General features: G+C 39.6%; 1 protein-coding gene across 2 annotated transcripts in view; it reads right to left on the bottom strand.

Moving 5' to 3' along the window:
* The window catches only part of CCDC25 (coiled-coil domain containing 25), a 55,551-nt gene that overhangs the window by 8,952 nt on the left and 22,146 nt on the right, over window positions 1–24,453 (bottom strand). For both annotated transcript variants that reach the window (XM_058550451.1, XM_058550452.1), the window contains 3 exons: window positions 22,762–22,865; window positions 22,342–22,544; window positions 1,055–1,100 (listed from right to left, as the gene is read on the bottom strand). In XM_058550451.1, coding sequence (XP_058406434.1) covers window positions 1,055–1,100; window positions 22,342–22,544; window positions 22,762–22,865 — 353 coding nt within the window. The remainder of the gene's footprint in view (window positions 1–1,054; window positions 1,101–22,341; window positions 22,545–22,761; window positions 22,866–24,453) is intronic.

The following is a 24,453-nucleotide window of genomic DNA, read 5'->3' as shown; positions in this document are numbered from 1 at the left end:
AATTTAGTTCTTCAGAGAGACAGGAATAAGGATATTGTTCTTATTCATTTTTAGAAGTAAATATAGATATGAACGAGATGTGAAATCCTACTAACAATTCCAATTCATGCACTAAATACGGGGTTTAACTAGATGACCTTAAGGGACCTTAAACTCTTTAATTATTTCCAAGCATCTAAAGCAATGCTGTTTAACAGTATTTTCTGTGATGATGGAAGTGCTCTATTTCTGCACTAATATCGTAGCCACTAGCCACATGTGGCTAGTAGGACTGAAGAACTGAATTTTTAAATGTTAGTTAATTTAAACTTAAATAGCCACATACACTGAGTGCCTAGTGCACTGGACAACACAGAACTCAAGCATATATTTGTAAACCATACTATAAAACATGTAATACAGCAAATATGTCCACCTAGTTTCAATTTTCTGCAAAGACTGTTTAACAGTTTAATATTAGTTAAATTGTACTATCTCCAGACAATTAAAAATAAATTTTGCGAAAGACAGTACTCACAGACAGCAAGTCCCTGACATAGTTTCAATAAAATAATTAGGTGCTGATGCTAAGAAGACCCTTTCAGTACTATAAGATGAATCACCACTGAGGAACACGAAAACAACCAATGTTGTCACTTAGTCAATTACTTTTTAATTGAAGGTGATAATTTTATTCTCACTCAATTACAATATAGAATCTACAGTCACATTAATGTAGAACATTAATAAATAAAGGCACTTTTGCACGCCTGCAACTAGAAAAAAGGAAAGTGAGGAATGGGGAAGTCCTGTAAGTACTAAGAGACCTGCACTTCAACAACAGACAAGGTACGACAATCTCTCTCCACGAAGTGACCTACTTGAAAACATACACATGAGGAAGTCCACAGGGAAGGAGAGGCAATGTCTAATAGCATCTACCTGAGCGCACAGAGTAGCCAAATCATGGCAAGCCACCTGTAATGTGAATCAACATTGGCCAGTAACTCAATTATTAAAAACTCTTAGTGAATTATTTCAAGGCACAACATTAGAGCAAATAACTTGAACATACCTGATTTGAAGACATATTCTCAACTTTCATTAGTGATGAATAGCTCCTAGAGAAAAAAACACATTCAAAATAAGGTTATCCAGCTGGCAAGTATTTCATCTGCCTATCTAGCACTGCTGAGGGTCTCTCAAAGAAAATATAATGCTTGCCCTCCTCTTGGAAATTGCAACATAAAAGGGATAAATATCTATGAACAATAAATAAGACGTGCACAGTACTTTATAATTTACAAAGTGCTTGCTCATACTCATTTCATGTCACCTCCACAACTGTGAGGTAGGTGCATTATTCAGATGAGGAAATTCATCTATAGCCAAGAGCAGATGATGCATCTACTGCCCAGACTGTAGGTGCTACAGGAATTCAAAAGAGGAAACACATCAGTGCTGGCAGGGTTGGAGCACTCTTCTCAGACGAGGTGGAACCCAAACCCAGCCTAACAAGTGGGGAGGATGAGTGAGGGGGTCAGATCCAGAGAATGGTATGAGCAAAGGCAAAGAGATGGCATTTATAATGACATTTCAAACCAACTCAATCAAACTGACTCAAGTGCAGTCTTCTGAAAGCAAAGGAGTGGGAAATCAGGTTGGATGTATGGGGCCTAATTATGTTGTCCTAATTGCATGAGTTAACATGATGTGATCAGCAAGAAGCCACAATATAAGATGGAGATGAGATATATGAGATTTGACAAGTATGTATTAAATATCCACAATGTATAAGACCCTGTGCTAAGTCTGGATGGAGGATGGGATGTGAAGAAAACAGAAAATGATGAATAAGACAGTCTACCTCCCCAAAGAGCTTACCAGCAGGGAAAATAAGACCTATTCAGCAATAGCTACAAGAAAAGTTCTATTAAAAATACACAAAGAGACAAAGGGAAATGAGAGCATATAATACCAGTGTTTTAAAGAGCACTCTGTAGCAGACAGAAGAAAGAGAGAAGGAAAATCAAGGGAAGGAGATCAGTTAATAACAGTAATTACCATGTAGCAAGTATTCTTTATTTGCTAGGACCTGTGTTATGTGCTTCATAAACTACTGCTAATCCCCACAACCACCTTGTAAGGCAGGGGACAGTATTATGCCCACTGTACCCACAGGAGGCAGAGTCCGGGAAGTTAAGGAAGCTGTCTATGGTCTTACAGCTAATAAGTGAAGAAGCCAAGTCTGCCTCCTAACTCACACTCTTGCCATCATGCTCCAGTCTACTACCATATCCCAACCCGAGGGCATGAATCCACTATGTTAACAGCTGTGCTGGTAGTGAGAAGGGATAAATCTGAGCGGAATCAACGATGACATCCAGGTTTCCACCCTGGGTGATCTGAAGAAAATAATGCTACAACTGAGAGAAATGGGAAAGTGTTGCACAGATGTGCTTGGTTTGGGACATGCTGCTTTTGAAGTAATGGCGGGACATCCAAGTAAATACGAACCGAAGAAACTGAAAATTAGGGACCAGAGGGAAGAATTGTCACAGTGCAGACAACACGGTGGGAAACATCCACAGAGAGATATCAGTTGAAGCTTGTACGAGTAAGTGGTATCTATAACAAATAAACAGATAAGATCAATAAGCTGCATGAGCAGAAAGACATGTTGATTAAAAAGTGGTTAGAGGAGGAATGATGTCAGCATCATGGTGGAGTGAGCTCTCCCCTTAGACTCTTCCCCCTAAGAAACAACAAAAAGGACATTCATATGCCAACAGAGGACATTCATACAACACAAAAGACATCTGAGAGACCCACGTAGCCATACGTCTGAAAGTGGAGGTGCTGAACACCCCAGGGGAACTGGAAGGAGGAAAGGAGATCTCCTCTCCCTCCCCAATGGCAGTGACTCTGGGTTCTGAGAGAAGTGGGGGGAGGGGTGGCCCTCAGCAGGAACACCTTCACTCTCCAAGTTCCCTCACAGCCCATGGCAAAGCCCCACACAGAAGTGACTGAGCTATTGTGCGGGTGTCTTCATCAAGCCAGCACCCCAGGAGAGCAGATAGTGAGGGCAGAGCGAGAACATCCCCAGGATCGCGCAGGAGAAAGCAAGGGCCCCTTACCCCGCCTGGCACTCCAGCTCAACCTGTTGGTCAGAGTGCCCGGGCAGATGATAGAAAAGCAGCAGCTGTGGGCCCGAAAGCCAGAGATTGCCATGGCTCAGAATACACAGCTCTTGAGCCCCACCCAGTGGCGGCAGGTGGAAGCTGCGACCAGATACTATCACTATGCAGAGGCACAAATCCATGCTGTCAAACAGTATGAAAAAACATATTAAATCTCCAGACCAGAAGGAAAATGACAAGCATTCAGAAATCAATCCTGAAGGCACAGAAATCTTTTAATCTAAATGACAGAGAATTCAAAATAGCTATCATAAAAAAATTCAATGAGTTTCAAAAAAATACAGATAGACAGTTTAATGAAATCAGGAACTTCTTCACAAAAGAGATTGAAACTATAAAGAAAAACAATCAGAAATGTTGGAGATGAAAAACACAATGGATGAGATAAAGAAAAATCTGGACTCCCTGAAGAACAGAGCTGATATTATGGAGGAGAAATCAGCAGTCTGGAGGACAGAAATATAGAAATGCCTCAGATGGAGGAGGAGAGAGAACTAAGGCTAAAAAGAAATTCTCCAAGGAATATCTGACTCAATTAGGAAATGCAACATAAGGATTATAGGTATTCCATAGGGAGAAGAGAAGGAGAATGGAGCAGAAAGCTTGTTCAAAGAAAAAAATAGTTGAGAACTTCCCAAACCTGGGGAAGGAGCTGGAAATACAAGTCAAAGAAGCCAACAGAACTCCTAACTATATCAATGTAAAAAGACCTTCTCCAAGGCATACAGTAGTAAAGCTGGCAAAAGTCAATGACAAAGAAAAAATATTAAAGGCTGCAAGGTAGAAGAAAATAACTTACAAAGGAACCCTTATCAGGCTTTCAGTGGATTTCTCAACAGAAACCTTACAGGCTAGGAGAGAGTGGAATCATATATTCAAAATCATGAAAGACAAAAACTTTCAGCCGAGAATACTCTATCCAGTGAAAATATCCTTCAGATATGATGGAGAAATAAAAACTTCCCCAGATAAACAAAAGCTAAGGGAGTTCATCACCACAAGATCCCCCCTACAAGAAATGCTCTAGAAGGCCCTCATACCTGAAAAAAAAAGAAAGGGGTTGCAAAGACTTCAGCAAGGAAATAAACAAGTAGAAAAAAATCAGAAAATTGCAGCTCTCTATCAGAACAAGTTAGCAAACACTTAATTATAACATTATAGATAAAGGGAAGGAAAACACCAAAAATAAATACAGTCTCATCATTTTAACCGCAAACTCATAACACAAACTGGAATAAGTTGTGACAATAATAACTTAGAAGAGGAAGAGGAAAGGGATGGGATTGGCTTAGTCTAAGGAAATAAGAGGCCATCAGAAAATGGACTATCTCATCTATAAGATTTTTTATACAAACCTCATGGTAACCACTAAACAAATAATCAGAACAGAGACACAAATGATAAATGAAGAGAAAACTAAGAAAACCATCATAGAGAACTACCAAACTGAATAGGTAGTCTGAAATACATGGGACGAGAAATAAAGGAAATGCAGAAGAACCAGAAAATGAGGGATAAAATGGCAGCATTAAGCCCTCATATATCAATAATCACTCTAAATGTAAATGGACTGAATTCTCTAATCAAAAGACACAGATTGGCAGGATGGATTAAAAAACAAGACCCAACAATATGCTACCTTCAGGAAACACATCTCAGGTGTAAAGACAAACACAGGCTCAGAATGAAGGGATGGAAGATGATACTCCAAGCTAATGGCAAATAAAAGAAAGCAGGTGTTGCCACACTTAGACAAAGTAGACTTCAAGATAAAACTGGTAATGAGAGACAAAGAGGGGCAATATATAATGATAAAAGGGACACTCTGCAAAGAAGACATAACACTTGTAAATATATATGCACCCAACACAGGAGCACCAAAGTACATAAAGCAACTATTAACAAACCTAAAAGGAGATATTAACAACCACACAATAACAGTAGGGGACCTTAACACCCCACTTACATCAATGGATAGATCATCCAGACAGAAAGTCAACAAGGAAATAGCGGATTTAAATGAAAAACTAGACCAAAGGGACTTAATAGATACATAGAGAACGCCTCATCCAAAGACAGCAGAATACACATTCTTCTTAAGCGCACATGGAACATTCTCAAGGATAGACCATGTGTTGGGAAACAAGGCAAGCCTCAACAAATTTAAGACGACTGAAATCATATCAAGCATCTCTTCCGACCATAATGCTATGAAACTACAAATAAACTACAAGGAAAAAGTGAGGAAAGTGACAAAGATGTGGAGACTAAAAAACATGCTATTGAACAACCAATGGATCACTGAAGAAATTAAAGGAGAAATCAAAAAATATCTGGAGACAAATGAAAATGAAAATACACGATACCAACTCATATGGGATGCAGCAAAAGTGGTCCTGAGAGGGAAATTCATGGCAATACAAGCCCACCTTAAAAAACAAGAAAAATCTCAAATAAGTAATCTTAAACTATACCTAACAGAATTAGAAAAGAACAACAAACAGAGCCCCAAGTCAGCAGGAGGAGGGAAATAATAAAAATTAGAGCATAAATAAATGAAATTGACACACACAAAAAAACAGTAGAAAGGATCAATGAAACTAAGAGCTGTTTCTTTGAGAAGATAAACAAAATTGACAAACCCTTAGCCAGACTCACTAAGAAAAAAAGAGAGATGGCTCAAATAAATAAAATTACAAATGAAAGAGGAGAAATTACAACAGAGACCACAGAAATACAAAGGATTAGAAGAGAATACTATGAAAAACTATATGCCAACAAACTGGACAATCTAGAAGAAATGGATAAATTCTTAGACTCATACAACCTCCCAAAACTGAATCAAGAAGAAATAGAGAATCAGAATAGACCAATCACAAGTAAAGAGATTGAATCAGTAATCAAAAACCTCCCAAAAAATAAAAGTCCAGGACCACATGGCTTCTCTATAGAGAATTCTACCAAACATTCAAAGAAGACTTAATAGGAGACGAGTCAAGATGGCGGCATAGGCAGACTCTGAACTCACCTCCTCCCATGGACACAGCCAATATACAATTACTCGTGGAAAAATTACCCCTGAGAGAGAACTGAAAATGGGATAAGAGGAACTCCTGCAACAAATGACAATCCTAATTGAGGTGGAAGAGGCAGAAATTCCCTTCTGGAAAGAAAAAACAACACCTTCACAAGCAGCAGCGCACCACGGCCACCTGGGAGCAGCCCAAAGATACAGAGCCCTCCCTGGAGGAGTGGGGGCCTGAGCAGGGGAGTGCTCCCGTTGTAGGCATTTTTTGGACCCAGCACAATAGAGACAAGTAGCATAATATTTGACTTTGCTTGTTACTAAAACATTGCAGAGTACCTCCAGAAAAGCTGGTTCACAAAGAAATTAAAACCGGCTCTTAGGGCCGGCCCAGTGGCGCAAGTGGTTAAGTGCGCGTGCTCGGCTGTGGTGGCCCAGAGTTCGCCGGTTCAGATCCCAGGCGTGCACCGATGCACCACTTGTCAAGCCATGCTGTGGCAGCATCCCATATAAAATGGAGGAAGATGGGCATGGATGTTAACCCAGTCTTCTTCAGCAAAAAGAGGACTGGCAGATGTTAGCTCAGGGCCGATCTTCCTCACACACAAAAAAAAGAAATAAGGATTCTTTCATGGCAATTACAGAAGCTGTCTAGTTTTGGGCCGGCCCTGTGGCTTAGCGGTTAAGTGTGTGCGCTCCGCTACTGGCGGGCCGGGTTTGGATCCCGGGCACGCACCGACGCACCGCTTCTCCAGCCATGCTGAGGCCCTGTCCCACATACAGCAACTAGAAGGATGTGCAACTATGACATACAACTATCTAGTGGGGCTTTGGGGAAAAAAAAAAAAAAACTCGGCTCTTAAAGGGCCCAGGCACAAATTCACCCGTTTCAGAAAGCAACCTAAAATGACCAGCAAGACAGGTGCACAGTGCTTTGGTGAAAAGGGACTCACCTGATAGGCTCTGAGTGCATCTCAGTGAGAGGTGAGACCTCTCCAGGGACTGGGATATTGGCGGCGGCCATTGTTGTGGCCTGGTGTGGGTGTGCTGACACAGACACTGGCAGACGCCATTGGAGCTCTCCCTGGGGCCTCCTAGCCCAGGGCCTGCCCCACCCACTAGAGCACTGATTTAATCCAGCTCAGCCAGGGCAGACAGCCCACACTAGGGACCGGCCCCACCCAACAACAACTTGTGGGCCTGCTAAGTGAGCTGCCTGGATTCTCTGCAGCCTGGCGAGTGGCTCCACCTCTGTGGGGTAGGAGTGGGTGGAGAGTGTGGGTGGTGGTGGAGTGTGTGGGGCTCCCGCCTTGGAGAGACGGGGACCACTTCAGGAGGTCGGGGTGCGCACACGGGGCAAGACTGTGCTGACTGTGTGTGTGGACCTGTGGGCGGCAGGGCTAGTCAGCTGCAGAAGACGTGTGCTTCTCAAAGACCCACATAGGGGGTTTGCCCCATCTTCCAAAGCCTGAAACAACTGGGTGCTCCCATGCCTGAGGCCAGCCCCACCCAGTTGCAATCCTCAGAGAGCTGACAAGAGACCTAAAGGCTGGAGGATTATAGCAATTGTAAGCCCCTGAGCCTCACAACTTGCCACGCTGGGAGCTTACTCACTTAAAAGAAATACTGCAACACAAACGTGCTACTAGAACTTGTAGCCAACTGTGCTGGGGCTCCCCACACCTGATAAAGAGACTGAAGGGCCCACAACAACTACAAGCAGCTGAGCATTACAACAGCTGGCCAGAGGCATAGCTCAGCCTCCCTGGGCACCTACAGGGAGAGCAACCACACCAAAACAGGACACATGTAGCCCACATAGGGGTCACTCCTGGAACATTCACAACTGAGGGAAGCGCACTGCAAGGCCTCATAAGGCATCATTTATATAAGGTCATCTCTCCAAGAGCAGGAAACGTAGCAAACCTACCTAATACATAAACACAAACACAAGGAAAGAGGCAAAATGAGGAGGCAAAGGAATACGTTTCAAGTAAGAGAACAGGACAAAACCCCAGAAAAGGAACTAAGTGAAACAGAAATGAGCAACCTACCTGACAGAGAGTTCAAACAAAGAGTGTTAAGGATGCTCACTCATCTTGGGAGAAGAATGGATGAACTCAGTAAGAATGTCAACAAAGAAATGGAAGATATAAAAAAGAACCAATCAGAAATGAAGAATACAATACTGGAAATGAAAAATTCACTAGAGGGACTCAAAAGCAGAGTAGAGGACACAGAAGAATGGATCTACAAGCTGGACAAAAGACTAGAAGAAATCATCCAAGCTGAATAGGTAAAAGAAAAAAGAATTCAAAAGAGTGAGGACAGTCGAAGGGACCTCTGGGACAACATCAAGCGCAGTAACATCCGTGTTATAGGTGTCCCAGAAGGAGAAGGGTGAGACAAAGGAGCAGAGAATCTATTTGAAGAAATAATAGATGAAAACTTCCCTAACCTAAGGAAGGAAACAGACATCCAGGTACAGGAAGCACAGAGAGCACCAAACAAGATAAACCCAAAGAGGCCCACACCAAGACATATCATAATTAAAATGTCCAGAATGAAAGATAAAGAGAGAATCCTAAACGCTGCAAGAGAAAGACAAGTTACAGACAAAGGAAACCCCATAAGGCTATAAGCTGACTTCTCAGCAGAAACCTTACAGGCTAGAAGAGAGTGGCATGATATATTTAAAGTGCTAAAAGGAAAAAACCTACAGCCAAGAATACTCTACCTGGCAAGGTTATCATTCAAAATGGAAGGAGAGACAAAAATTTTCCCAGACAAGCTAAAATTAAAGGAGTTTGTCACCAAGAAACCAGTACTACAAGAAATGCTAAAGGGACTTATTTAAGGGCAAAAGAGAAGACCAAAATAGGAAAAAATTATCTATTTCCACAATAAGAGGGTAATGGATACAAATGCACAAAAAAGAGGTTAGATATGATATCAAAAACGTAAAATGTGAGAGGAGGGGAGTTTAAAGAGTAGAGCTTTCAGACAGAGATCAAACTAAAGAGACCATCAACTTAATATAGATTCCTATATACGTAGGTTAGTGTATATGGACCCCCGTGGTAATCACAAACCAGAAACCTATAATGAATACACAAAAAACTAAGAGAAAGGAACCCAAACATAATACTAAAGAAAGCCATCAAACCACAAGGAAAGCGAGCAAGAGAAGAAGAAAGGAACAGAGAAGGACTACTAAAACAGAGAAAAAAACGTTAAAAAATGGCAGTTAGTACATACTTATCAACAGCTACTTTTAAACGTGAATGGACTAAATGCTCCAATTAAAAGGCATAGGGTGGGGGCTGGCCTGGTGGCGCAAGCAGTTAAGTGCGTGCGCTCCGCTGCGGCGGCCCGGGGTTCGCCGGTTCAGATCCAGGCGCGCACCGACGCATTGCTTGTCAAGCCATGCTGTGGCGGTGTGTCCCAGGTAAAGTAGAGGAAGATGGGCACGGATGTTAACCCAGAGCCAGTATTCCTCAGCAAAAAAAGAGGAGGATTGGCAGATGTTAGCTCAGGGCCAATCTTCCTCACACACACACAAAAAAGGCATAGGGCTGGCTGATTGGATAAAAAAACAAGACCCACATACAGGCTGCATGCAAGAGACACGCTTCAGACCTAAAGACACTCACGAACTGAAAGTGAAGGGATGGAAAAAGATACTCCATGCAAATGGCAATGAAAAGAAAGCTAGGGTAGCAATACTCATATCAGACAAAATAGACTTTAAAACAAAAACAAGAGACAAAGAAGGGCATTACATAATAATCAAGGGAACACTCCAACAAGAGGATACGACTCTTGTAAATATCTATGCATCCAATGTAGAAGCACCTAAATATATTAAAGCGATTATTAACAGACATAAAAAGAGAAATAGACAGTAACACAATAATAGTAGGGGACTTTAACACTCCACTTACACCAACGGATAGATCATTCAAACAGATCAATAAGGAAACACTGGCCTTAAATGACACACTAGAACAGATGGACCTAGTAGATATATACAGAACATTCCATCCAAAAACCAAAGAATACACAATCTTTTCAAATTCACATGGAACAGTCTCCAGGACTGATCACATATTAGGCCACAAAACAAGTCTCCCATAAATTTAAGAAGACTGAAAACAATACCAAGCATCTTTTCTGACCACGGTGGTATGAAACTAGAAATCAACTATATGAAGAAAATCAGAAAAGCCACCCATATGTGGAGATTAAACAACATGCTACTGAACAACAACGGGTCAATGAAGATATCAAAGGAGACATCAAAAAATACCTGGAGACAAGTGAAAATGAAAATACGACGTGCCAGAAGTTATGGGATACAGCAAAAGCGGTTCTAAGAGGGAAGTTAATAAGCAATGCAGGGCAATCTCAACAAACAAGAAAAATCTCAAATAACTAACAATACACCTAAAGGGACTGGAAAAAGAGGAACAAACAAAGCCCAAAATCAGTAGAAGAAGGGAATAATAAAAATCAGAGCAGAAATAAATGAAATAGACACTAAAGAAACAACAGAAAAAATTAACAAAACCAAGAGCTGGTTCTTTGAAAGATAAACAAAATTGACAACCTTTAGCTAGACTCACCAAGAAAAAAAGAGAGAATGCTCAAATAAATAAACTCAGAAATTAAAAAGGAGAAATTACAACAGACACCACAGAAATACAAAAGATCTTAAGAGAATACTATGAAAAGCTACATGCCAACAAATTGGACAATCTGGAAGAAACAGATAAATTCCTAGAATCATAAAACCTTCCAAAACTAGATCAAGAAGAAATAGAGAATTTGGAATGGACCAATCACCAGTAAGGAGATCAAAACAGTAATCAAAAACCTCCCCAAAAATAAAAGTCCAGAACTAGATGGCTTCCCTGGTGAATTCTACCAAACATCAAAGGAAGACTTAATACCTATCCTTCTCAACTCTTCCAAAAAATTGAGGGAGTGGGGGGAAGCTCCCTAACTCATTCTCGAAGCCGACATTACCCTGATACCAAAACCAGACAAGGACAACACAAAAAAAAAGAAAATTACAGGCCAATATCACTGATGAACATTGATGCAAAAACCCTTAACAAAATACTAGCAAATCGCATACAACAATACATTAAAAAGATTATATACCATGAGCAGGTGGGATTTATTCCACGTATGCAGGTATGGTTCAACATCTGCAAATCAATCAACGTGATACACCATATTAATAAAATGAAGAATAAAAATCACATGATCATCTCAATAGATTGCAGAGAAAGCATTTGACAAGATACAGCATCCATTTATGATAAAAACTCTGAATAAAATGGGTATAGAAGGAGAAAGTACCTCAACATAATAAAGGCCATATATGACAAACCCACAGCCAGTATCATCCTCAATGGTGAAAAACTGAAAGCTATCCCTCTAAGAACAGGAACCAGACAAGGATACCACCTCTCACCACTCCTATTTAACATAGTATTGGAAGTCCTAATGAGAGCAATGAGGCAAGAAAAAGAAATAAAAGGGATCTTGCAGATGACATGATTTTATATATAGAAAACCCTAAAGAATCCACCAAAAAACTTTTAGAAGTAATAAATGAATACAGTAAAGTTGCAGGAGACAAATCAACATACAAAAATCAGTTGCATTTCTATACACTAACAACAAAGTAGCAGAAGGAGAATTAAGAATACAATCCCATTTACAACTGCAAACAAAAAGAATAAAATACCTAGGAATAAACTTAACCAAAGAGGTGAAAGATCTGTACACAGAAAACTATAAAACATTGTGAATGAAACTGAAGACACAAAGAAATGGAAAGATATTCTGTGCTCTTTAGTTAAGATGTCCATGCTTCCTAAAGCAATCTATAGATTCAATGCAATCCCTATCAAAGTTCCAACAACATTTTTCACAGAAATAGAACAAAGAACCCTAAAATTTATATGGAACAATGAAAGACCCTGAATAGCTAAAGGAATCCTAAGAAAAAAGAACAAAGCTGGAGGTATCACACTCCCTGATTTCAAAATATACTACAAAGCTATAGTAACCAAAACAGCACGGTACTGCACAAAAACAGACACACAGATCAATGGAATAGAATCGAAAGCCCAGAAATAAACCCACATATCTATGGACAGCTAATCTTCCACAAAGGAGACAAAAACATACAATGGAAAAAGGAAAGTCTCTTCAACAATTGGCTGTTGGGAAAACTGGATAGCCACATGCAAAAAAAATGAAAGTAGACCATTACCTTAGACCATACACAAAAATTAACACAAAATGGATTAAAGACTTGAATGTAAGACCTGAAACTATGAAACTTCTAGCAGAAAAACATAGGCAGTATGCTCTTCGACGTTGGTCTAGAGCAACATCTTTTCAAGCACCATGTCTGAACGGCCAAGAGAAACAATAGACAAAATGAACAAATGGGACTACATCAAACTAAAAAGCTTCTGCACAGCAAAGGAAACCATCAACAAAACGAAAAGACAACCTAACAATTGGATGAAGATATTTGCAAACCATACATCTGATAAGGGGTTAATCTCCAAAATATATAAAGAACTCACGCATCTCAACAACAAAAAAACTAACAAGCCAATTAAAAAACGGGCAAAAGACCTGAACAGACATTTCTCCAAAGAAGATATACAGATGGCCAACAGGCACATGAAAAGATGTTCAACATCATTAACTATTAGGGAAATTCAAATAAAAACTACAATGAGATATCACCTCATGCCCGTCAGAATGGCTATAATTAACAAGACAGGAAACAACAAGTGTTGGGAGAGGATGTGGAGAGAAGGAAACTCTCATACACTGCTGGTGGGAGTGCAAACTGGTGCCGTCAGGATGGAAAACAGTATGGAGATTCCTCAAAAAATTAAGGATAGAACTACCATACGATCCAGCTATTGCACTGCTGGGTATTTAACCAAAGAAGGTGGAAAACACTAATGCATAAAGATACATGCACCCCTGTGTTCACTGCAGCGCTATTCACAATAGCCAAGACTTGGAAGCAACCTAAGTGCCCATCAAGGGACGAACGGATAAAGAAGATGTGGTATATATACACAATGGAATACTACTCAGCCATAAGAAACGATGAAATCCAGCCCATTTGTGACCAACATGGATGGACACTGAGGGTATTATGCAAAGTGAAATAAGTCAGAGGGAGAAGGTCAAATACCGTATGAATCTCACTCATTAAGTAGTAGATAATAACAACAACAAACACATAGAGACCAGAGATTGGATTGGTGGTTACCAGAGGGGAAGGGGGGTGGGAGGAGGGCGAAAGGGATGATTCAGCACATGTGTGTGGTGATGGGTTGTAATTAGTATTTGGGTGGTGAACATGAGAACATGATGTAATCCATGCAGAAATAGAAGTATCACGATGTACACCTGAAATTTACACAATGTTATAAACCAATGTTTACCACAATAAACAAACAAAAAACTGAGAAAACAAAAAAAGATTTAATACCTATCCTTCTCAAACTATTCCAAAAAATTGAGGAAGACGGAATACTTCTAACATATTCTATGACACCAACATCACCCTAATACCAAAGCCAGATAAGGACAACACAAAGAAGGAAAATGATAGCTCAATATCGCTGATGAACATAGATGCAAAAATCCTCAACAAAATATTGGCAAATCGAATACAGCAATACGTTAAAAGATCTTACACCATGATCAAGTGGGATTTACACCAGGGACACAGGGATGGTTCAACATCTGCAAATCAATGTCATACACCACATTAACAAAATGAGGAATAAAAACCCACATGGTCATCTCAATAGATGCAGAGAAAGCATTTGACAAGATCCAACATCCATTTATGATAAAAACTCTCAATAAAATGGGTTTAGAAGGAAAACATCTCAACATAATAAAGTACATACATGACAAACCCACAGCCAACATCATACTCAATGGGGAAAAACTGAAAGCCATCCCTCTGAGAACAGGAACAAGACAAGGGTGCCCACTCTCGCCACTCTTACTCAACATAGTACTGGAGGTTTTGGCCAGATCAATTAGGCAAGAAAAAGAAATAAAAGGAATCCAAATAGGCAATGAAGATGTGAAACTCTCGCTGTTTGCAGACATCATTTTATATATAGAAAACCCTAAGGAATCTATCAGAAAACTATCAGAAATAATCAACAACTACAGCAAAGTTGCAGAGTACAAAATAAACTTACAAAAATCAGTTGCATTTCTACACTCTAATAATGAAGTAACAGAGTGAGAACTCAAGAATACAATCCCATTTACATTTGCAACAAAAAGAATAAAATATCTAGGAATAAATTTAACCAAGGAGGTGAAAAACCTATACAATGAAAACTATAAGACATTATTGAAAGAAATCAATGATGACATAAAGAAGTGGAAAGATATTCCATGCACATGGATTAGAAGAATAAACAGTTAAAATGTCCATATTACCTAAAGCAATCTACAGACTCAATGCAATCCCAATGACATTCTTCACAGAAACAGAACAAAGAATCCTAAAATTTATATGTGGCAACAAAAGACCCTGAATAGCTAAAGCAATCCTGAGAAAAAAGAAGAAAGCTGGAGGCATCACAATCCCTGACCTCAAAATATACTACAAAGTTATGGTAATCAAAACAGCCTGGTACTGGTATAAAAACAGGCACACAGATCAATGGAACAGAATTGAAAGCCCAGAAATAAAACCACACATCTGAGGACAGCTAATATTTGACAAAGGAGCTAAGAACATACAATGGAGAAAGGAAAATTTCTTCAATAAATGGTGCTGGGAAAACTGGACAGCCACATGCAAAAGAACAAAAGTAGACCATTATTTTTCGCCATACACAAAAATTAACTCAAAATGGATCAAAGACTTGAAGGTAAGACCTGAAACCATAAAACTCCTGGAAGAAAATATAGGCAGTACACTCTGACACTGGTCTTAGAAGGATCTTTTCAAATACCATGTCTACTCGGACAAAGGAAACAAAAGAAAAAAATAAACAGGTGGGACTTCATCAGACTAAAGAGCTTCTACAAGGCAAAGAAAACCAGGAACAAAACAAAAAGAGAACCCACCAACTGGGAGAAAATATTTGCAAATCATATATCCCACAGGAGTTAATCTCCATAATATACAAAGAACCCACAAAACTGAACAACAAAAAAATCCGAACAAAAGATGGGCAGAGGACATGAACAGGCATTTTTCCAAAGATACACAGATGGCCAATAGGCACATGAAAAGACGTTCAACATCACTAATAATCAGGGAAATGCAAATCAAAACTACACTAAGATATCACCTTACGCCCGTGAGAATGGCTATAATCACCAAGTCAAAATATAACAAATGTTGGAGAGGTTGTGGAGAAAACGGAACCCTCATTCACTGCTGGTGGGAATGCAAACTGGTGCAGCCACTATGGAAAACAGCATGGAGATTTCTCAAAAAATTAAAAATAGAAATACCATACGACCCAGCTATCCCACTACTGGGTATTTATCCAAAGAACTTGAAATCAACAACTCAAACAGACTTATGCACCCCTATGTTCATTGCAGCATTATTCACTATAGCCAAGAAGTGGAAGCAACCCAAGTGCCCATCAACTGATGAATGGATAAAGAAAATGCGGTATACAATGGAATGCTACTCAGGTATCAAAAAGGACAAAATCGTCCCATTCGCAACATCATGTATGGACCTGAGGCTACTATGTTAAGCGAAATAAGCCAAAGACAAAGGCAAACACTGTGTGATTTCACTCATATGTGGAAGATAAACTAACACACAGAGAAAACAGTTAGGTGTTACCAGGAAGAAGGGGGTTGGGAGGTGGGCACAAGGGGGTGAAGGGGTGCATTTATACGGTGAATGAATAATGTACAACTGAAATTTCACAGTGTTATAAACTATTATGACCTCAATAAAAAAAATAAAAGTGGTTAGAGCAGAGAACCTCAATTCTGGCTGCATTTTAAAATCACCTGTGAAGATTAAAATATATTCAGATACCCAGTTACGGGCATCTACACCCCAGGTTCAAAACCCACGGGGTCTGAATTCCTACTCCTATGAAGGCAACACACACATTTACCCTTCTTTAGGCCATTTGTTTCCTCTGAGCTCCATCTCATTAATCATATTTGCCTTAATCCTATTAAGCCTACTTGACACTTTTTTGGATGCCTCAAAGGTATTTTCAGATCCATATGTCCATACTCAGCTCATGGTCTTCCCCCTACCAAAATCAGTTTGGTTCTTTTCCAGCATTCCTTAGCTCAAAGAATCACATCGCTATCCACTCCATTGCACAAACTGGAATCCTAGGAGTCATTCTTTTCCCCTGCCCCTCCCCTCAATCCAATCTATCTCCATATCCTGTAATTTCATCTATGAAATTACTTCTCATTGGTCCACTTCTCTCCACCTCCACATCACCCCCACAGTACAAGCTAGCGCCATCTGTCATGTGGATAACTGCAATAGCTTCTTAACTGTCCTAGCCACACCCACCTGCTTTCCTTCCCAAAACACAAACCTTATCATACTACCCCTTGCTTAAAACTCTTAGATGACCTCACAAAACTCTTAGGATGAAGACAAACACAGCCAATGAGGCCCTGCAGAGACTGGCACCTTGATTCATGCGTTCCCTCACTCCTGCTCCAGACATTTGGGCCTACTTTCAGTCCTGTGTTTTGCCTTGCTCCCTCCTATACAGGGTCTTTGCACACACAGTTCTCTCTGTTTAGAGCACTCTTTCCACTTCTTTTTAACTAGCAAACATAGTTTTGATCTTAGCTCAAGGATCACTGTATCAGGGAAGCTAATTTCAGTTACTTATTCATCCATAATATATTGACTAATCACTCACTGCATATGCAAAGCAATGGGTCACATATAAGGGGATATAAGGATGCACATAAGTGCATCTTTGAAGGAGCTTATTAAAACGAAGAGCTATGGCACATACAGCATTATTTATGGAAGGCAGCAGTAGTAGAGTATGAGAGAAACAAAAGGAGGGCACAATTACAGCCGTCATTTCTACATCAGACTATATCATCCTTTTAATCAATGGTCTCATCATTACCTCTTCTACATGTTGCCACTAAACTCATCCTACAAGTCTACTTCTTCCTAATATCCCAAGAAACCCATCATGGCTCCTTATCACTTAAAAGATGAAATTTTGGACTAAACAAAACCTTTTAAGTCACTCTCCACAGTACCTAATTTTTCATTCTTTTATTTGCCTGTGGATAGCCTTGACTCTGGCCTTGCCAACCTGTTCATTCCTTGCTTTATAGGCAGCATGGTATAGCAGAAGTATGGACTTCAGAATTAGACTTGAATTTGAATCCCTGCTTTGCCACTTATCTGCTATAACCTTTCACACATCAACCTCCTTGCTGAGGTAATCTTTGCCCCCAAATCAAGTTCACATCAATGTTCAAAGTGATGATACATTTACCTGTGACTTGCCATTTTACCTTGGTCTTATACTTCTCTGACTTTAATCACCTGAACCTTGGGTTCCAATTCCAATTTTCCAGACTCCCAATTTTTAAATATCTCTACCTCAGGCAGCCATAGTCCACACCCTTTGTCTTTTCTGATCTGTTACTCACTTATCCTCTGTTAACCACTTTTCCCTGACTATTGCTTATTTCTTCTGGTTTCAATATCCATATGGCGAGCTTGATTTTGATGTTAATAAATGTGCGTTATGGTACCACAGAAACCAAATAAGTGAAGACAAGGTTAAAATAGAGCAGGTGAGCTTTCATTTGGATGTAATCACAAATTCAACTCCTGAGATGAAACAACATTACTATGACACACTGAAGGGAGCCACAAGTACTCTTCCCTAGCATATGTCAATAAACGGTAGCGTCTACTGGGAGACTCACAGGTACCTGCCCAAAGGACTTCTCCAAATGCTTGCTCTCTAAAACCAAACGCAGACTGACTAGAAGCTGTTCTGCTTCTCTAACTCTCCAGGAAAGTCACTTCTAAGACTCCGACTACTTTCAAAACCTATGTTGAGTCTCTTCCCCTACTTCTTCTTACTTTATGCATGGCTTACAGCATAGCAGGTATGGAAAGGAATCAACACGTAAGGCTTCCTCCCTACACAAAGATTCTCTAAACTAAAGTCCCATTAGATCCTAGGCTGACAGGACAAGTGTGAGCTACAAAAGCTATATAAAGAGCTAGCAAACAAGATGGATAAGTGAGTATTAATATGTGAAGTCAAAGGAAAGGAAAATTTTCATTATTGTTTAAATAATGAAGGTGTTAATACACTGCTGTTATCTAGCCTTCACACTTTGGTGTCCTCCCAACAACTCAAATATTTCTAAAAACTACCTGAAAGGATGATCTTTATGTAGACCTATTCACATTATCACATCATTACTACTTCTGCACACTGACGACAAGGACTAAAGTGCTCATTTGCAAGAACAAGGAGTTCCATCTCCAGGGGCTACTGCTCTTTTCATCAGAGAAGGAAGTCAGAAGTCACTTGTGAGCAGAGGGCTGATGGATATGATCCTGACTAGAGCTCAAAGAACTTGGACTATACAATAGCAATTCCAACCATTTTCTTCTCCTGGTAGAAATTAGAAACGAAAAGCTTATTGCCATTCTTGTTCAAAAAGTTGACGATAGAAAGGAGTCTAGAGTCTAAATAATGGTTTTAGAATTGGAAAGAAGCTGGAAAGTAGCTCTTCTGGTTATGGGGCTGGTATGTATTTCTTCACTTAAATCATCTGGAAACACTGGGGATACTGTCTGGATAAGAATGTCTTAACAAATACCTGTAGAATCCCCCCCTCAAGATCCAAAAGTCAATTTTTAAAGCAATCATAGCAACTAAGGTGGACATTCCTTACCAGATGGTCCAAATAAAAGAATCAACTTATGGTGAAATTTAATGGTATTTTCATTGTCAGAAAGCCAAGTGAAAGACTTTAGAATGAGAAGATTTTACGTGCACAGCATTCAATCTCTTGGGTGAAGAGGCAAAGAGAGAAATTAAAGTGATGCTAGCGCTACAAATGAATAAAAACAGATTATGAAACAAGTGAGAAGCTTAGAACTTCCTGTTGGGATTTCACAAGAGCTGCAGAACACAGCATGCAAACAGCAGCTCTGGACATGCTGAGCAAATCCCCGACAAGTCACCGGATCACCTCCTCACACCACAGCCCTGCTTCATGTTCTGCCACCTTCTGCGGCGCGGGAAAGAAAGACGTTTTTGTGGCATATGTTTCACAGAAATAAACACATCAACTGTTTCTGGTTTTCTGAGGCCCATGATAATTTACTAAAAATAAAGCAGTACGGATAAAATTGTATAGAAAAACACGGACTAGAAAAGCGATTTTTAATTTATTTCACTTACATTTTCCTTTTTATGTATATGTACCAGAGTGATATATGATAAAAAGTTATGTCTGAAAAGCAAACGTAAAAAATACAAGTGACTAGTGACAGCTCAGAAAACCAGACTGATTAGATCAACTTTTGAAGCAAACAGTTTGTTCAATAACAATGAGAATTTTTTCCCCCTCAGTTTATATGAATATTTTATATACTATTGACACTATGAAGAAAGTCCAGAAGATATGAAAACTGTGTTTCAGTAGATGGTTTCTTTTGTTTAAATGCTCGCAACTTTTTAAACTAGTAAAATCAAACACACAAAATCCCCTAAATTTTAGTAGTATTCAGCTTAATAGGAAAAAAACGTAATGTATTTTAAGGTAAATTATGACGCCTATATATTACTTGGTTGACTTATATGGAATAAATACCACTTTAGCATTAAATAGACTGAAGAGAGGGCCGAGAGTGGGGTAACACTGTGTGTGAGCCTGAGAATCAGACTGAGACTAGCTATGTGACTTTGAGCAAGTTACTTAACTGCTTCTCAGTCTGTTTCCTCTTCTACAAAATGCAGATGATAAAAATATCTGCCTCATATGGCTATTGTTAGGATTAAATGAGTTAATGCAGTAAAGCACAGTGTAGTATTTGGCAGATAACAGAAGTCCAAAAATGTTAGCTATTCTTTCTCACTAAATTTTATAAGTAAATTAAATGACATTATATTTCTAACACATAACATTATGTTTCTAAACAAAATTATGTTAGGTTTATAAAGGGCAGAAAAAGGCATGTTTTCAATTTTTTCCCTACTCCACACTAAAAACAAAAAAAGAATAAAGTACTCTAAATCTCGCATCACTCAAAATTCCACACATTTTACCACCGTGATGGAGTTGATAATTTTTCTTTCACTCGGAACACAGAGCAGACTCACAATTCTAGGTCAAATCAAATGTTTAGATCTGTGCATTAGTCTGTCTCTTGTTAGCAGATTATAGCTCAGGATAACGCTTCTGGAGTTCTCCACTTGTATGTTATATTTAAATGAAGCTACTCATCCTGTGTTAGCAGAATCCCCAACAGGAACAGTACCACTACTTGATCATAATACCAACATTCTGACCGAACAATCTTTCTAATACTCCAGGGTATTCCAAGGAAACTAGGTCAGGATATGACAAGACAGCTCATTTTGATACTACACCATTCCCAAAGGCAATAACACATCAATACCTTTTTTTTTTTTGGTATACTTATCACAAATGACACCTATGGACAACTGCCAAAAAAATCTAGGAATTCTGTGACTAGAAGTCACAGGATTAACTTCTTTCACAAGGAAAAACTAGAGGCCTCTTCAGGGATAGTACTATGCATCTGTTATAGATTCAGTGTGGTAGGCAGACTAATGATCCTACCCAAAAATGTCTACAAACTAATCTCTGGAATCTGCGAATATGTTACCTCACATAGCAAAAGTGACTTTGCAGATGTGATTAAGTTAAGGATCTTAGATGGGGAGATTATCATGGATTATCTCCATGTAGGTGGGTCCATGTCTTCACACTGGTCCTTAAAAGCAGAGAAGGCTGTGACTATGGAAGAAGGGTCAGAGAGATGCTATGCTGCTGGCTTTGAAGATGGAGGAAGGAGTCATAAGCCAAGGAATGTGAGTGGCCTTTAGGAGCTGGAAAAGGAAACAGATTCTCCCCTAAAGCTCCAGAAAGGAACACAGCCCTGCCAACACCTTGATTTTAGCCCAGTGAGAATCACGTCAGACTTCTAATGTACAGGACTGTAAGATAATAAATCTATGTTGTTTTAAGCCACTAAATTTGTGGTAATTTGTCACAGCAACAATAGAAAACTAATATAGTCAGTATTCCCATGAACTTATACACTGAAATTTCAGGATCCAAATTATATTTTAACTACCATTTACTGTTTAAAAATACAGTGTTTTGGAGTAGGTCTCACTAAATTAATTAAACTTTCAAAATGTAGAAAAGAGGTTTTATTTACTTTTTTGTGAGGAAGATCAGCCCTGAGCTAACATCCATGCCAATCCTCCTCTTTTTGCTGAGGAAGACTGGCCCTGGGCTAACATCTGTGCCCATCTTCCTCCACTTTTTATATGGGATGCCGCCACAGCATGGCCTGACAAGTGGTGCACCGGTGCGTGCCCGGGATCCGAACCCAGGCTGCCTGCAGTGGAGCGCGCGCACTTAACTGCTACACCACCAGGCCGGTCCCAAAAAGAGGTTTTAAAACCAGCTTTTAAGAGTTACTAGCACTGGCCTTTAGAGCTAAGATTACTTCATTCAAATACCATAGCTAGTGAATGTTAAACACTTAAGATAGCATCTTTTTTTTCCCTGAAGACAATTACAAACCAAACTCTAAAGATCACCTACAATGGTTTATCTAAGAAGAAAATTAGATACTTTATTTCATACACTCTCATATCCTGCCTCTATAAAAGGGCAATTCATTTCACCAACACATTAGTATAAATGCCTTTTTCTAACTTGTTTAAAGCTCTGAGCTTGTTATATGTCCGCCCTCCACCAGTATATCATTCTTAAAGATTAATTCCTGATTAAAATCAGCAGTGAAGAATTTTTGAGGTCAATACCAAAACCGCAGCTCCCACATACCTAAGTTCATCCATTTCCCTCTTCTTCTTCATCTCTTCCTTTTCTCTCCTTTTCATTTCCTGAATTTGGGCTTTTTTCTCATTCCTCTCTTCACGGTCTCTGCATTCTTTCTCAGCTGCTAGGTCTGGGAACCGCTCCATTTTGGTCTTTTCTAATCGGTTCAGGATCTCATTCACTTTCTTCTCCACTGTCACAATTTTCACCTTTGAGGGAGATAGGGGAAGAAATATTGAATCTTTATTATATGTTTTTTCCCCCAGAACAGGGTAGAGGCTTTCCAGGGGCTTAGCAACCCAGCTTAATTCCCTTTAGAAAACATACGTCATGCTGAGCCCTCAACAACAAAGGTGTTAGACAGAAAAGTCCGATATTCCACTCAGCGTCAGAACTCCGCCTCCTCCAGTGGTGCAGAACACTTACATCCTTTTGCCTGTGAAAGCCTATCTGTCCCACATCCATGTCAGCTGTTTTCTTCAGGTTAGACCACGGTGTATATACCACATTAACGTTGTTCATCTTGCAGCCTGCCAAGAGAGACTGTCTTCAACATGCAGGCAGGATGACACTGAGCAAGGCGTTCCCTTACCCACTGGCAAATTAGCACAATCCAACAAAGGAAAAGGCTTAGAATGAACAAGCCATCAGGTGTTTCAGACCACAAAATACTTTTTTAAAAAACCACCCACAAAAGGCAATGGTAAAGCTGACAACACAATCCAAGCAAAAGTATTACGATGGAAAGCAGGGGTCCATGGATTAGCTTCAGGGACTTCTGAGACTTCCTAAAATTGAGCACAAAATTTACTAGACGTGCTTTTTAAAAAGAAAAGGACCAAACAGGTTTCCTCAGATTCTCAAAGGAGTACTTGATCCAAAAAAGGTTAAGCAGCAAGACAAAGCAAAAAGCACTGGCCTGGGATGCAAGAGACGCGCACTCTACCCTGGCACTATCACAAACCAGCTGTGTCACTTTGGGAACATCCCCATGGCTCTTGGAATCTCATCTGAAACACGAGGAAATTGGACTCGTTTAGTAGCGTTTTTGTTTTTTGTTTCTTTTAGCAGTGGAACCCCTTTTACCAAAGAAGACATATCAAAGTAATCAAAGCAGAGAAGCCCTGGATGAATGGGGTTCCAGGTACCCTGTTCATTTCTCCTCCTATCCCCTCGTTCCCCTCTACCCCTGACAGCCTCCCAGGCAGCTCCAAGAATCACAGTTAAATCATTGGTCCAACACTCTTTAAGCCCCTTTCAAATCAGATGGCAATATATTTCGATGTTTATTAAATCACCATGTACACTGGAGAAATCTGGTGAACACCACCTTACCTAAGTGATCAAAATTAACATCACCAAAAATGAGGCAAAACAGCACCACGTGCCTCTGGACTGTAATGCACAAGACTTCACTTATGTGGTACTCCTGCCTGAAAACACATAATGTGATCCTACTCAAGAGGAAGCATCATACCAACCCAAATTGTAGGATTTTCTACAACTGGTCTCCACTCTAAAAGTGTCAATGTCTAAAAGACAAAGAAGTATCTCCAGATTAAAGGAGACTAGAGAGACATGACAAGTAAATATAACACACGATCCTGGATCAGAAAAAATTCTATAAAGGAACAGTAGTGGAACAACTGGCAAAACTTATATACCAACTGTATATCAGATAACAGTATCCTATCCATGTTAAATTTCCTGCATTTGATCATTGTAACGCAGTTACCTACAACAATGTCCTTTTTCTTAGGACATGCTGAAGGGTCGTGATGTCTAGGATTTTCTTTCAAATGGTTCAGCTAATAAAGTTATCATGAGCATGTTAAAGAGAGAAAGCAAATAAATATGGAAAAATTATTGAATCTAAATGAAGGGCATATGAGAGCTGTATTTTTCTTGCAACTTTTCTGTAGGTTTGCCTTTTTTTTTCAAAATTAAGTTTTTAAAAAACCTCCACGTACAAGGCACTGTGGGAGATACTAACATGGATCAGACAAGGGATCCTGCCTACCAGGACTAAAGGATGGCAGATAAGTACATACATAACTTCAACTAAAAGGAGAACTCATCAAATGACACTGGAAAGGTACAGGGAAAGTGCTAATGTGG

This window comes from Diceros bicornis, chromosome 11 (assembly GCF_020826845.1).
Source record: "Diceros bicornis minor isolate mBicDic1 chromosome 11, mDicBic1.mat.cur, whole genome shotgun sequence".
Taxonomy (NCBI): Eukaryota; Metazoa; Chordata; class Mammalia; order Perissodactyla; family Rhinocerotidae; genus Diceros; species Diceros bicornis.
The sequence above is the reverse complement of the archived record's forward strand: the minus strand, read 5'-3'. Positions and strand labels throughout refer to the sequence as shown.